This window comes from Taudactylus pleione, unplaced genomic scaffold (genome assembly GCF_031769625.1).
Source record: "Taudactylus pleione unplaced genomic scaffold, aTauple2 ptg000433l, whole genome shotgun sequence".
NCBI lineage: Eukaryota > Metazoa > Chordata > Amphibia > Anura > Myobatrachidae > Taudactylus > Taudactylus pleione.
Window position 1 is genome coordinate 1,349,002 of NW_028284835.1, and position 11,833 is coordinate 1,360,834.

Consider the following 11,833-nt stretch of genomic DNA (forward strand, 5'->3'; position numbering starts at 1 on the left):
GACTGCAATCATTTTAATACTGTCTGACATCATTGGTAAAATCGTTCATCTGACAGATCTGACGCTGTGTATGCGCCATTACAGGCCGTGTTTGAAATATGACAGTTAGGAACGGATTGGTTGGTAGTTTATCACGTTCCAGGGCTTAGTACACCTGCCCACAAAGTTTCTTTAAAAAGGATCTTTCTTTCTCCCTTAGTTTCAACCAGCTTTGTCTGCCCACCTACGATTCCTACGACGAGATGCACAGGATGCTGAAACTCGCCATTAGCGAGGGCTGTGAAGGATTTGGGATGGTGTAATGGACCCTGGCTCACAGTTCACCCACAGTGGGTGTTGATTCTACTGAAGTTCACAAATATGACGTTCCCATATGGTGGAACGAACAGCACCTAAGAGAAGCACAAACTCCTGCCTAGATGTGATGCCAAGGCTTACACTGGATGGGACAAAGCTCCGAGCCATTCCTAGGCTTCCGCTGTCACACTGGGACGTCAGGGTGTGAGAACATTACCCCTCATCTCTGGCTAAAGAGCACAACGACAGACCCCAGTGTCTTCCCCTGGGCATATGGACTTACCGTAACTCATGGTGGAAAGAAACAGCTGTTCTAAAGCAACACAGACAATACTTTATTGGCTTAGTTGATCATTACCAGAGCATCGAACACGTGTTAATTGGCAGTTCATATCAGTTGGAATTTATTTTTTTTTTTTATTAAAAATCTTAGCAAAAATACATCATTGTCCCCTTTTATTTTTACTATGAATCTAAAGGCTTAAAGTGTTATAACTGCACAGCAGTCGAGAGAGAGCGAGAGACACACAGAATTATTACCAGATAAGTTAAGATAGGGACATAGATTGCTGGTTGAAGCATTAGAGTTGCAGCGTCTTTAGCCATCGATGATGCGTACGGGAATGTCCCAGCAGAAGTAATTCGTGTTAGCGAAATCCCGCAGCTCCCAGCGCACAATCAGCCTCACCTAAGGGGAGAGAGGGTCGTCTCAGTCATACAGTGTCATTACCACAAGCTACCAAAGCCACCCTGGGCTATATCCCACCACCTCCTGCAGTACTGTCCCATTGTTTCAGGGGGCTGACACAGGGCATACGTAAGACTTAAAATGTCTATTCTAAACAAAGATGTGGATGAATGATTACTCTGCTGACGCTGACATTTAATTCATTACTAATGAAGCCCGGGGGTGACTCACTTTAGGGTACGCTGGCTTGATAAACATCTTGGTCAGGTAAGTGTATGTTTGACCATTCTTCACAGGGCAGGAAATCCCACTTTTACACCCATCTGATTCTGGAAGTGGGAACGGCACAGGTACTCCAGCAATATAACCGTACACGATCGCCGAACAGTTCGGGGAGTCCTCATCTACAAAAACGATACAAAGCAGCTGAGTTACAAGGATCACCCACACACAGAGAGAGAACGCAGCAACACGAGACAAGAATCACAGCTTACTGCTGGTAAAGGTCACATTGATGACGTAGGTGTTGCCTCTCACTAGGGGACACGGCTGTGTGGGACAAGGAGACACATCCACGCTGATCAGTTTTCCCTGCTCGCAGCCTGGAAGTACAATCAGAAGGTCATTAACACAGCCTTATTATTATTACTGGTCAGTCCCACCCTTCTCTCCACTATACTCACCACAGTCCTTGTAGACCAGAGGCTCACTCACTGCTACTGCCACAAAGACAATGGACCACAGGACCGCCACTTTCCAGAGAGACATGTCCACAGCTGGGGAAGAGCAAAGCACCATACGTTTATCCCACGGCCTCCTCCAGATACTAGATCCCTGAACTTCCTCCAGTCTGTGTCAGTACAGACAGACACTACGTTTCTGAAACGTAAGAGGGTGAATAGCTCATTAATGTATTGAGGAATAACAATGAAAGGTGTACCCGGATATTCCCTGTCTGACACAGTCCATGGCTGTCCTTATAACAATTGAACGGCCAATATGTTGGTCAGTGTGTACCCAGCATAAGCCTGGTACACACTATTCCGATCACTTAGCAGATCAGATACTCTGAACAATTATCCGATGAGTGTGTGCCCCGTACACAGAGTTAGCTCTAGCTGAGTGCTACGTTCCGAAAAATATCGGGAGGTCAGGCATCTCAAATATTAAACTGCTCATAAGATGCGATCTCCCAATCAGACCATCTGCAGGAGCATTTTAAGCAATTATTCTAACAGAGGCTCCTATTCCTTTATCTCTTGCAAATTTCTACCCCATCAAATTTAGCTGCTGCACATTTGGTTGAAAGACTGTACACCAAAAACAACAGGTCTGGACAAAGCAGTAGAGGCCATGGTTCCTCCTGATGCACCTCCTGGGCCAAGTGTAACCATGCCAGGTGCCGTGGTCAGAATGGATGAATTGCCATCGCTCTTCCTCCTCCTTAGCAGGACATGGACAGAAAGTTGCAGAAGATTGTTGATGCATCTACCCCTTCTGTCCCTGGTTCATCGGCATTCTGCTTTATTACCAGATTTGTCCATCTGAGGGAAACTATCAGCATTTGGAAAGCTTCCTATTGTAGAGCCCATTCCTTGTGCTGACTTGCCTCCGGCCTGTATGATCATCCATTGCTTTCTCATTGGCTGTGACATGGAAAGCTGAAAGGGACTGAAGTTTTCATTCACTCCAGTCGGTTAGGGTACTTACCGCCCCAGTCAGGATTTGAACCAGCATCAATTCAGCCGCCTACTATTCACACCAAACCCGTTGTAATCTTTAGTATTAGACTCCTGTTATTCTCCACTGACTGATGTGCCGGAAAGACACTAGCCTTGCAGCTGCATGCCATGAAAAGAGATCTTAGTGGTAAAGCCACTACCTCTGGAACGCTCTCCCTCTCAGACTCTCCTTCAGCTCTCAACAAATCTTCAAACGCGCTCTCAAGACCCACTACTTCATCATAGCCTTCCAGCTCTCATCCTAACCCACTGTTACATGCTCCTTCCTCCCTTTGTACCCCATCTGTCACCCCTCCTCATTAGAATGTAAGCTCTCACGAGCAGGGCCCTCTACCCTCTTGTGCTTCTCCTGACATTTTCATCTACTCCTTACTAGGGTACCTAACACTTGAAGTAGTGTTCCCGCTAGAAAGTGGGCAGGGCACTTCTGCACATGCCGAAGGCGTGGCCAATCGGGGAGGGACGTTTCTTTGTGACATCTCTAAATTGTCACACTTGGGGGTGTGCTGGGCTACCCCTAAGCTCTCCCCTCATGGTGAAGAGATGCTGTGTGCATTGTGAGGAAGGCTCAGGGCAGGCTGTTTTAGCAGGGCGCCGCTAATACAGCGTAGCGGGAGTACTAACTTTGTTGCTTACTTGAATGTTATGATTGCTAATCCAGCAAAAAATATATATACACACATTGTCACTGGTTTCTTGTACACTTCCTTGTTTTTAATGTACTTTATAAGGGACTGCGGAACCCTTGTGGCGCCATATAAATAAAGGATAATAATTATACGGATTCCATTAATTCAGTCACTTACATAGGTTTTTCAGTAAAGATTCCGCATTATGTTTTACAGGTGTTTATTATTTTCCTCTATTGTACAGAATATGCTAGTGGGCTATAAATGTTAATAAACAAATTAACGGAGAGGATTCTCTGCATTTTTTCCCATCTTGAACGTTATCGGCACTATTTGTAGCGCTAATCAATTACTGTGGTTGTTTATCACAGACATCATGCCGAGACATCACATATAATAATAATAACAGGCTCTCCTGGAGATGACTTTCCCCAAGACTCGTGCGCAGCTCGCATATCACCTGGTTCAGCGGATACGGCTGCTATAATGGCATCTTCTGGGTCTGGTGGTGACAACCTGATGACTTCCAGCGTAAGTATCGCTAATTCTAACCTCCAACTCTCCACCTAGTGCTTAACATAATGCTCCCCTCCCACAGCCTAACCTTCCCTCTAGTGCCTAACGCTCCCCTCCCACAGCCTAACCTTCCCTCTAGTGCCTAACGCTCCCCTCCCACAGCCTAACCTTCCCTCTAGTGCCTAGCGCTCCCCTCCCACAGCCTAACCTTCCCTCTAGTGCCCAACGCTCCCCTCCCACAGCCTAGCCTTCCCTCTAGTTCCTAACGCTCCCCTCCCACAGCCTAACCTTCCCTCTGGTGCCTAACGCTCCCCTCCCACAGCCTAACCTTCCCTCTAGTGCCTAACGCTCCCCTCCCACAGCCTAACATTCCCTCTAGTGCCTAACTCTCCCCCTCCCACAGCCTAACATTCCCTCTAGTGCCTAACTCTCCCCCTCCCACAGCCTAACCTTCACTCTAGTGCCTAACTCTCACCCTCCCACAGCCCAACCTTCCCTCTACAGTAGTGCCCAATCCTAATGCTGCCCTCCCACAGCCTAAGCTTCCCTCTAGTGCCCAACGCTCCCCTCCCACAGCCTAACCTTCCCTCTAGTGCCCAACGCTCCCCTCCCACAGCCTAACCTTCCCTCTAGTGCCTAAAGCTCCCCTCCCACAGCCTAACCTTCCCTCTAGTGTCTAACCCTAACGCTCCCCTCCCACAGCCTAACCTTCCCTCTAGTGCCTAACGCTCCCCTCCCACAGCCTAACCTTCCCTCTAGTGTCTAACCCTAACGCTCCCCTCCCACAGCCTAACCTTCCCTCTAGTGCCTAGCCCTAACGCTCCCCTCCCACAGCCTAACCTTCCCTCTAGTGTCTAACCCTAACGCTCCCCTCCCACAGCCTAACCTTCCCTCTAGTGCAGGGGTCTTCAAACTTGGCCCTCCAGCTGCTGTGGAACTACACATCCCAGCATGCACTGCCACCTTTTTGATATAACAGCATGCTAAAACTATGTGCAGTGCATGCTGGGATGTGTAGTTCCACAGCATCTGGAGGGCCAAGTTTGAAGACCCCTGCTCTGGTGCCTAACGCTCCCCTCCCACAGCCTAACCTTCCCTCTAGTGCCTAACGCTCCCCTCCCACAGCCTAACATTCCCTCTAGTGCCTAACTCTCCCCCTCCCACAGCCTAACCTTCCCTCTAGTGCCCAACTCTCCCCCTCCCACAGCCTAACCTTCCCTCTAGTGCCCAACTCTCCCCCTCCCACAGCCTAACCTTCCCTCTAGTGCCCAACTCTCCCCCTCCCACAGCCTAACCTTCCCTCTAGTACCTAATCCGAATGCTCCCCTCCCATAGTCTAGTCTTCCCTCTAGTGCCTAACTCTCAACCTCCCACAGCCCAACCTTCCCTCTACAGTAGTGCCCAATCGTAATGCTGCCCTCCCACAGCCTAAGCTTCCCTCTAGTGCCTAACGCTCCCCTCCCACAGCCTAACCTTCCCTCTAGTGCCCAACGCTCCCCTCCCACAGCCTAACCCTCCCTCTAGTGCCTAACGCTCCCCTCCCACAGTCTAACCTTCCCTCTAGTGTCTAACCCTAACGCTCCCCTCCCACAGCCTAACCTTCCCTCTAGTGCCTAACACTCCCCTCCCACAGCCTAACCTTCCCTCTAGTGTCTAACCCTAACGCTCCCCTCCCACAGCCTAAACTTCCCTCTAGTGCCCAACACTCCCCTCCCACAGCCTAACCTTCCCTCTAGTGTCTAACCCTAACGCTCCCCTCCCACAGCCTAAACTTCCCTCTAGTGTCTAACCCTAACGCTCCCCTCCCACAGCCTAACCTTCCCTCTAGTGCCTAGCCCTAACGCTCCCCTCCCACAGCCTAACCTTCCCTCTAGTGCCTAGCCCTAACGCTCCCCTCCCACAGCCTAACCTTCCCTCTAGTGCAGGGGTCTTCAAACTTGGCCCTCCAGCTGCTGTGGAACTACACATCCCAGCATGCACTGCCACCTTTTTGATATAACAGCATGCTAAAACTATGTGCAGTGCATGCTGGGATGTGTAGTTCCACAGCATCTGGAGGGCCAAGTTTGAAGACCCCTGCTCTGGTGCCTAACGCTCCCCTCCCACAGCCTAACCTTCCCTCTAGTGCCTAACGCTCCCCTCCCACAGCCTAACATTCCCTCTAGTGCCTAACTCTCCCCCTCCCACAGCCTAACCTTCCCTCTAGTGCCCAACTCTCCCCCTCCCACAGCCTAACCTTCCCTCTAGTGCCCAACTCTCCCCCTCCCACAGCCTAACCTTCCCTCTAGTGCCCAACTCTCCCCCTCCCACAGCCTAACCTTCCCTCTAGTACCTAATCCGAATGCTCCCCTCCCATAGTCTAGTCTTCCCTCTAGTGCCTAACTCTCAACCTCCCACAGCCCAACCTTCCCTCTACAGTAGTGCCCAATCGTAATGCTGCCCTCCCACAGCCTAAGCTTCCCTCTAGTGCCTAACGCTCCCCTCCCACAGCCTAACCTTCCCTCTAGTGCCCAACGCTCCCCTCCCACAGCCTAACCCTCCCTCTAGTGCCTAACGCTCCCCTCCCACAGCCTAACCTTCCCTCTAGTGTCTAACCCTAACGCTCCCCTCCCACAGCCTAACCTTCCCTCTAGTGCCTAACACTCCCCTCCCACAGCCTAACCTTCCCTCTAGTGTCTAACCCTAACGCTCCCCTCCCACAGCCTAAACTTCCCTCTAGTGCCCAACACTCCCCTCCCACAGCCTAACCTTCCCTCTAGTGTCTAACCCTAACGCTCCCCTCCCACAGCCTAACCTTCCCTCTAGTGTCTAACCCTAACGCTCCCCTCCCACAGCCTAACCTTCCCTCTAGTGCCTAGCCCTAACGCTCCCCTCCCACAGCCTAACCTTCCCTCTAGTGCAGGGGTCTTCAAACTTGGCCCTCCAGCTGCTGTGGAACTACACATCCCAGCATGCACTGCCACCTTTTTGATATAACAGCATGCTAAAACTATGTGCAGTGCATGCTGGGATGTGTAGTTCCACAGCATCTGGAGGGCCAAGTTTGAAGACCCCTGCTCTAGTGCCTAACGTTCCCCACCCACAGCCTAACCTTCTCTCTAGTGCCTAGCCCTAATGCTCCCCGCCCACAGCGTAACCTTCCCTCTAGTGCCTAACATTCCCCACCCACAGTCTAACCTTCCCTCTAGTGCCTAACCCTAATGCTCCCCGCCCACAGCCTAACCTTCCCTCTAGTGCCCAACGCTCCCCTCCCACAGCCTAACCTTCCCTCTAGTGCCTAACGCTCCCCTCCCACAGCCTAACCTTCCCTCTAGTGCCTAGCCCTAATGCTCCCCGCCCACAGCGTAACCTTCCCTCTAGTGCCTAACATTCCCCACCCACAGTCTAACCTTCCCTCTAGTGCCTAACCCTAATGCTCCCCGCCCACAGCCTAACCTTCCCTCTAGTGCCCAACGCTCCCCTCCCACAGCCTAACCTTCCCTCTAGTGCCTAACGTTCCCCACCCACAGCCTAACCTTCTCTCTAGTGCCTAGCCCTAATGCTCCCCGCCCACAGCGTAACCTTCCCTCTAGTGCCTAACATTCCCCACCCACAGTCTAACCTTCCCTCTAGTGCCTAACCCTAATGCTCCCCGCCCACAGCCTAACCTTCCCTCTAGTGCAGGGGTCTTCAAACTTGGCCCTCCAGCTGCTGTGGAACTACACATCCCAGCATGCACTGCCACCTTTTTGATATAACAGCATGCTAAAACTATGTGCAGTGCATGCTGGGATGTGTAGTTCCACAGCATCTGGAGGGCCAAGTTTGAAGACCCCTGCTCTAGTGCCTAACGTTCCCCACCCACAGCCTAACCTTCTCTCTAGTGCCTAGCCCTAATGCTCCCCGCCCACAGCGTAACCTTCCCTCTAGTGCCTAACATTCCCCACCCACAGTCTAACCTTCCCTCTAGTGCCTAACCCTAATGCTCCCCGCCCACAGCCTAACCTTCCCTCTAGTGCCCAACACTCCCCTCCCACAGCCTAACCTTCCCTCTAGTGCCTAACTCTCCCCCTCCCACAGCCTAACCTTCCCTCTAGTGCCTAACTCTCCCCCTCCCACAGCCTAACCTTCCCTCTAGTGCCTAACACTCCCCTCCCACAGCCTAACCTTCCCTCTAGTGTCTAACCCTAACGCTCCCCTCCCACAGCCTAACCTTCCCTCTAGTGCCTAGCCCTAACGCTCCCCTCCCACAGCCTAACCTTCCCTCTAGTGTCTAACCCTAACGCTCCCCTCCCACAGCCTAACCTTCCCTCTAGTGCAGGGGGTCTTCAAACTTGGCCCTCCAGCTGCTGTGGAACTATACATCCCAGCATGCACTGCCACCTTTTTGATATAACAGCATGCTAAAACTATGTGCAGTGCATGCTGGGATGTGTAGTTCCACAGCATCTGGAGGGCCAAGTTTGAAGACCCCTGCTCTGGTGCCTAACGCTCCCCTCCCACAGCCTAACCTTCCCTCTAGTGCCTAACGCCCCCCTCCCACAGCCTAGCATTCCCTCTAGTGCCTAACTCTCCCCCTCCCACAGCCTAACCTTCCCTCTAGTGCCCAACTCTCCCCCCTCCCACAGCCTAACCTTCCCTCTAGTGCCCAACTCTCCCCCTCCCACAGCCTAACCTTCCCTCTAGTGCCCAACTCTCCCCCTCCCACAGCCTAACCTTCCCTCTAGTACCTAATCCTAATGCTCCCCTCCCATAGTCTAGTCTTCCCTCTAGTGCCTAACTCTCACCCTCCCACAGCCCAACCTTCCCTCTACAGTAGTGCCCAATCCTAATGCTGCCCTCCCACAGCCTAAGCTTCCCTCTAGTGCCTAGCCCTAACGCTCCCCTCCCACAGCCTAACCTTCCCTCTAGTGTCTAACCCTAACGCTCCCCTCCCACAGCCTAACCTTCCCTCTAGTGCAGGGGTCTTCAAACTTGGCCCTCCAGCTGCTGTGGAACTACACATCCCAGCATGCACTGCCACCTTTTTGATATAACAGCATGCTAAAACTATGTGCAGTGCATGCTGGGATGTGTAGTTCAACAGCATCTGGAGGGCCAAGTTTGAAGACCCCTGCTCTAGTGCCTAACGTTCCCCACCCACAGCCTAACCTTCTCTCTAGTGCCTAGCCCTAATGCTCCCCGCCCACAGCGTAACCTTCCCTCTAGTGCCTAACATTCCCCACCCACAGTCTAACCTTCCCTCTAGTGCCTAACCCTAATGCTCCCCGCCCACAGCCTAACCTTCCCTCTAGTGCCCAACGCTCCCCTCCCACAGCCTAACCTTCCCTCTAGTGCCTAACGCTCCCCTCCCACAGCCTAACCTTCCCTCTAGTGCCTAGCCCTAATGCTCCCCGCCCACAGCGTAACCTTCCCTCTAGTGCCTAACATTCCCCACCCACAGTCTAACCTTCCCTCTAGTGCCTAACCCTAATGCTCCCCGCCCACAGCCTAACCTTCCCTCTAGTGCCCAACGCTCCCCTCCCACAGCCTAACCTTCCCTCTAGTGCCTAACTCTCCCCCTCCCACAGCCTAACCTTCCCTCTAGTGCCTAACTCTCCCCCTCCCACAGCCTAACCTTCCCTCTAGTGCCTAACTCTCCCCCTCCCACAGCCTAACCTTCCCTCTAGTGCCTAACGCTCCCCTCCCACAGCCTAACCTTCCCTCTAGTGCTTAGCCACCCCTATTATTTTATCGTCATGCCCAACCTGAATCTCTTCTTCAGCAACAAACACTTCTTTCATCCATTCAAATTTGTCTGCATGCGCTGAATACCGGTCTTATAGTCTTGGCACGCTAGTTGTAAATGTAACGACAGATCAGCTCCCAGTGGCAGTAAGCACTGTGGTGTACCCAGGTTAGCCAGCCTGGCCTCAGCTTGCAGTATTACAATAGGGCTGAAGAGACTGTATAGCACCTGACCAAGCTAGAAACAGGACAAGATGCAAGGGACGAGCCACATTATATAGCATCCGTTAGACCAGTGCAAAGGCTGCTATGCATTTATGAAGGAGTACACCAGTAGCAGACAGCAAAAAGTCCATGATAGCAAAGATAGTTGCCTACACAGAACAGTAACACATACAATCTATTTTACTATTGATTTAGATCCGGCGAGTTATCCTGTATTCGTAAAGCGACAATTTAAAGTGTAAAAAAAATAAAATAAAAAAACACACACACACAACAGGTTGGTTTTGCTTTTTAAATCAGCGTCTCTTTAAAAATACAGGTTGACTCGCTGCAATCCCGCCTGTGCCTGCATAACAGTCTACAACATAAGGCTCGATTCAGTTCTCTCTCCCCTTCCAGTAAGCGTGGCAGTATGTTACACTTACGGTAACCCCGGACTTGCAGATTTGTACGCGGTGGCAAGATGAGAAGCCACTGCCGGCATTTCCACACAAGTGCAAAAGCAACAAATGGGGAATTGAATTGACCCCTGAGGGTCAAAAGTGTGCACCTGTATTTTGCATTGTGAATTGGATTTTCAATCATAGCAGGGTTAGTAAATCAACTATCTGATAGAGATCACATTGCAGTGATAGATGGGCATCCACCATTTGAACGTGCCCTAAAAACCTCATGTTTATTGTAAATGTTAGTTTGCAAAAATATAGATTTTTGCAGTTCAATCATCCGTTATTTTATTTTTGTCTATATATCTATATACACATCTTATAGAGAACCTCCCCTGCCATTGTGCTGTATTACACTACACACTATCTGCAACTTCTACATTCTTTGTAACCACTTCCGCTAGATGAACAACCTCATGTACTCAGACATTGGTCATAGGACCCAGGACTGCCACATATACAGGTTATTAAAGGACAGTCAGAAGTCACTAGAGCACAAGTAAAACATTAAACTATAATACCCCCAACATCCGGCACAGAACACCGGCTCCCAGCATGCTCCCAACTAATACAGAGCACCCCTTAACATGGTGCCATACACCCAGCATAGAATACTGCCCCCTCCCCAGCCTTCTTTAGCCCCACACCCCAGAATACTGTCCCCACATCTCAGAATACTTACTGCCCCCCTCCCCCTGCCAACATGATCGCCACACTCCAGGATACTTACTGCCCCTGCCAACATGAGCCCCAGAATACTTACTGCCCCCCTTCCAACAGATTCCAAACACCCAAGAATACATACTGTCCCCACCATCAGGATCCCCACACCCCAGGATACTCACTGCCCCTCCCCCTTCCAACATGAGCTTTAGAATACCTCCTGCCCCCCCATAATGCTCCCACACCCCAGAATACTTACTGCCCCCCCGCCCACATAATCCCGACATCCCAGAATACTTACTGCCCCCCGCCCACATAATCCCGACATCCCAGAATACTTACTGCCCCCTCCCCCTGCACAATGATCCCCACACCCCAGAATACCTACTGCCCCACTCCCTGTCCCCCCTGGCATCAGAATCCCCAGAATATTTTCTACACCCCCCCCCACACACACACACACACACACACACACGATACCCGGACTACTGCCCCCCGCCCACATAATCCCCAGACTACTGCCCCCTCCCCATGTTCCATGGTCCCCAGAATACTGCCCACCCAAATACTACCACACAGAATACAGCCCCCCGGCCTTTCATAGTCTACGGATCAGAATATTGACCCCACCCCAATCTCTGCCCGGGTACACTATAATGATGCCCGTATGCGCGGCGGGCGGCACAGGGAGCGGCTTCCTGGCACTGACACCCTGCCGCCCCTACTCCTCCGGTACCGCGGCTAGTGTCCCCACTGACACCCTAGAATGATGGTGAAAGAGTATAGCGGGCGTGTGACCCGGGCCCCGCACTGTACTCACATCGCGCCCGCTCCGGGTGACACTACTTCTTCTCTGTTTCGGGTCTTGTGACTTCCTGGTTATCAGCCCGTACATAAACGTCACCAACATGTGAGGCACGC

The 11,833-nt window shown here is 51.7% G+C and overlaps 2 protein-coding genes across 5 annotated transcripts in view; one reads left to right on the top strand and one right to left on the bottom strand.

Annotated features, from left to right (window-relative positions):
• The window catches only part of AREL1 (apoptosis resistant E3 ubiquitin protein ligase 1), a 57,953-nt gene extending 57,229 nt beyond the window's left edge, over positions 1-724 (top strand). For all 3 annotated transcript variants that reach the window (XM_088447487.1, XM_088447488.1, XM_088447489.1), the window contains exon 19: positions 200-724. In XM_088447487.1, the coding sequence (XP_088303613.1) occupies positions 200-302 (103 nt within the window). In that variant the 3' untranslated portion in view covers positions 303-724. The remainder of the gene's footprint in view (positions 1-199) is intronic.
• On the bottom strand, positions 609-11,832 carry NPC2 (NPC intracellular cholesterol transporter 2). Of its 2 annotated transcripts, none has more exons than XM_088447494.1 (5): positions 11,733-11,832; positions 1,669-1,864; positions 1,480-1,587; positions 1,217-1,389; positions 609-985 (listed from the first exon to the last, which is right to left on the bottom strand). In XM_088447494.1, exons 2-5 carry the CDS (start codon positions 1,781-1,783, stop codon positions 896-898), a joined length of 486 nt encoding a protein of 161 aa, XP_088303620.1. In that variant the 5' UTR covers positions 1,784-1,864; positions 11,733-11,832; the 3' UTR covers positions 609-895. The 2 variants fall into 2 exon arrangements, with proteins under 2 accessions (XP_088303620.1, XP_088303621.1); XM_088447495.1 differs by having other exon boundaries at positions 1,669-1,761; positions 11,733-11,809.
• Position 11,833: the final 1 nt, after the last annotated feature.

Coding starts and splice junctions, on each gene's coding strand:
- NPC2 (XM_088447494.1), bottom strand. CDS start 1,783: ATGGTGCTTTGCTCTTCCCCAGCTGTGGACATGTCTCTCTGGAAAGTG. Junction 1,588..1,668: donor TCTGGTCTACAAGGACTGTG/GTGAGTATAGTG, acceptor TTGTACTTCCAG/GCTGCGAGCAGGGAAAACTG. Junction 1,390..1,479: donor CAATGTGACCTTTACCAGCA/GTAAGCTGTGAT, acceptor TCGTTTTTGTAG/ATGAGGACTCCCCGAACTGT.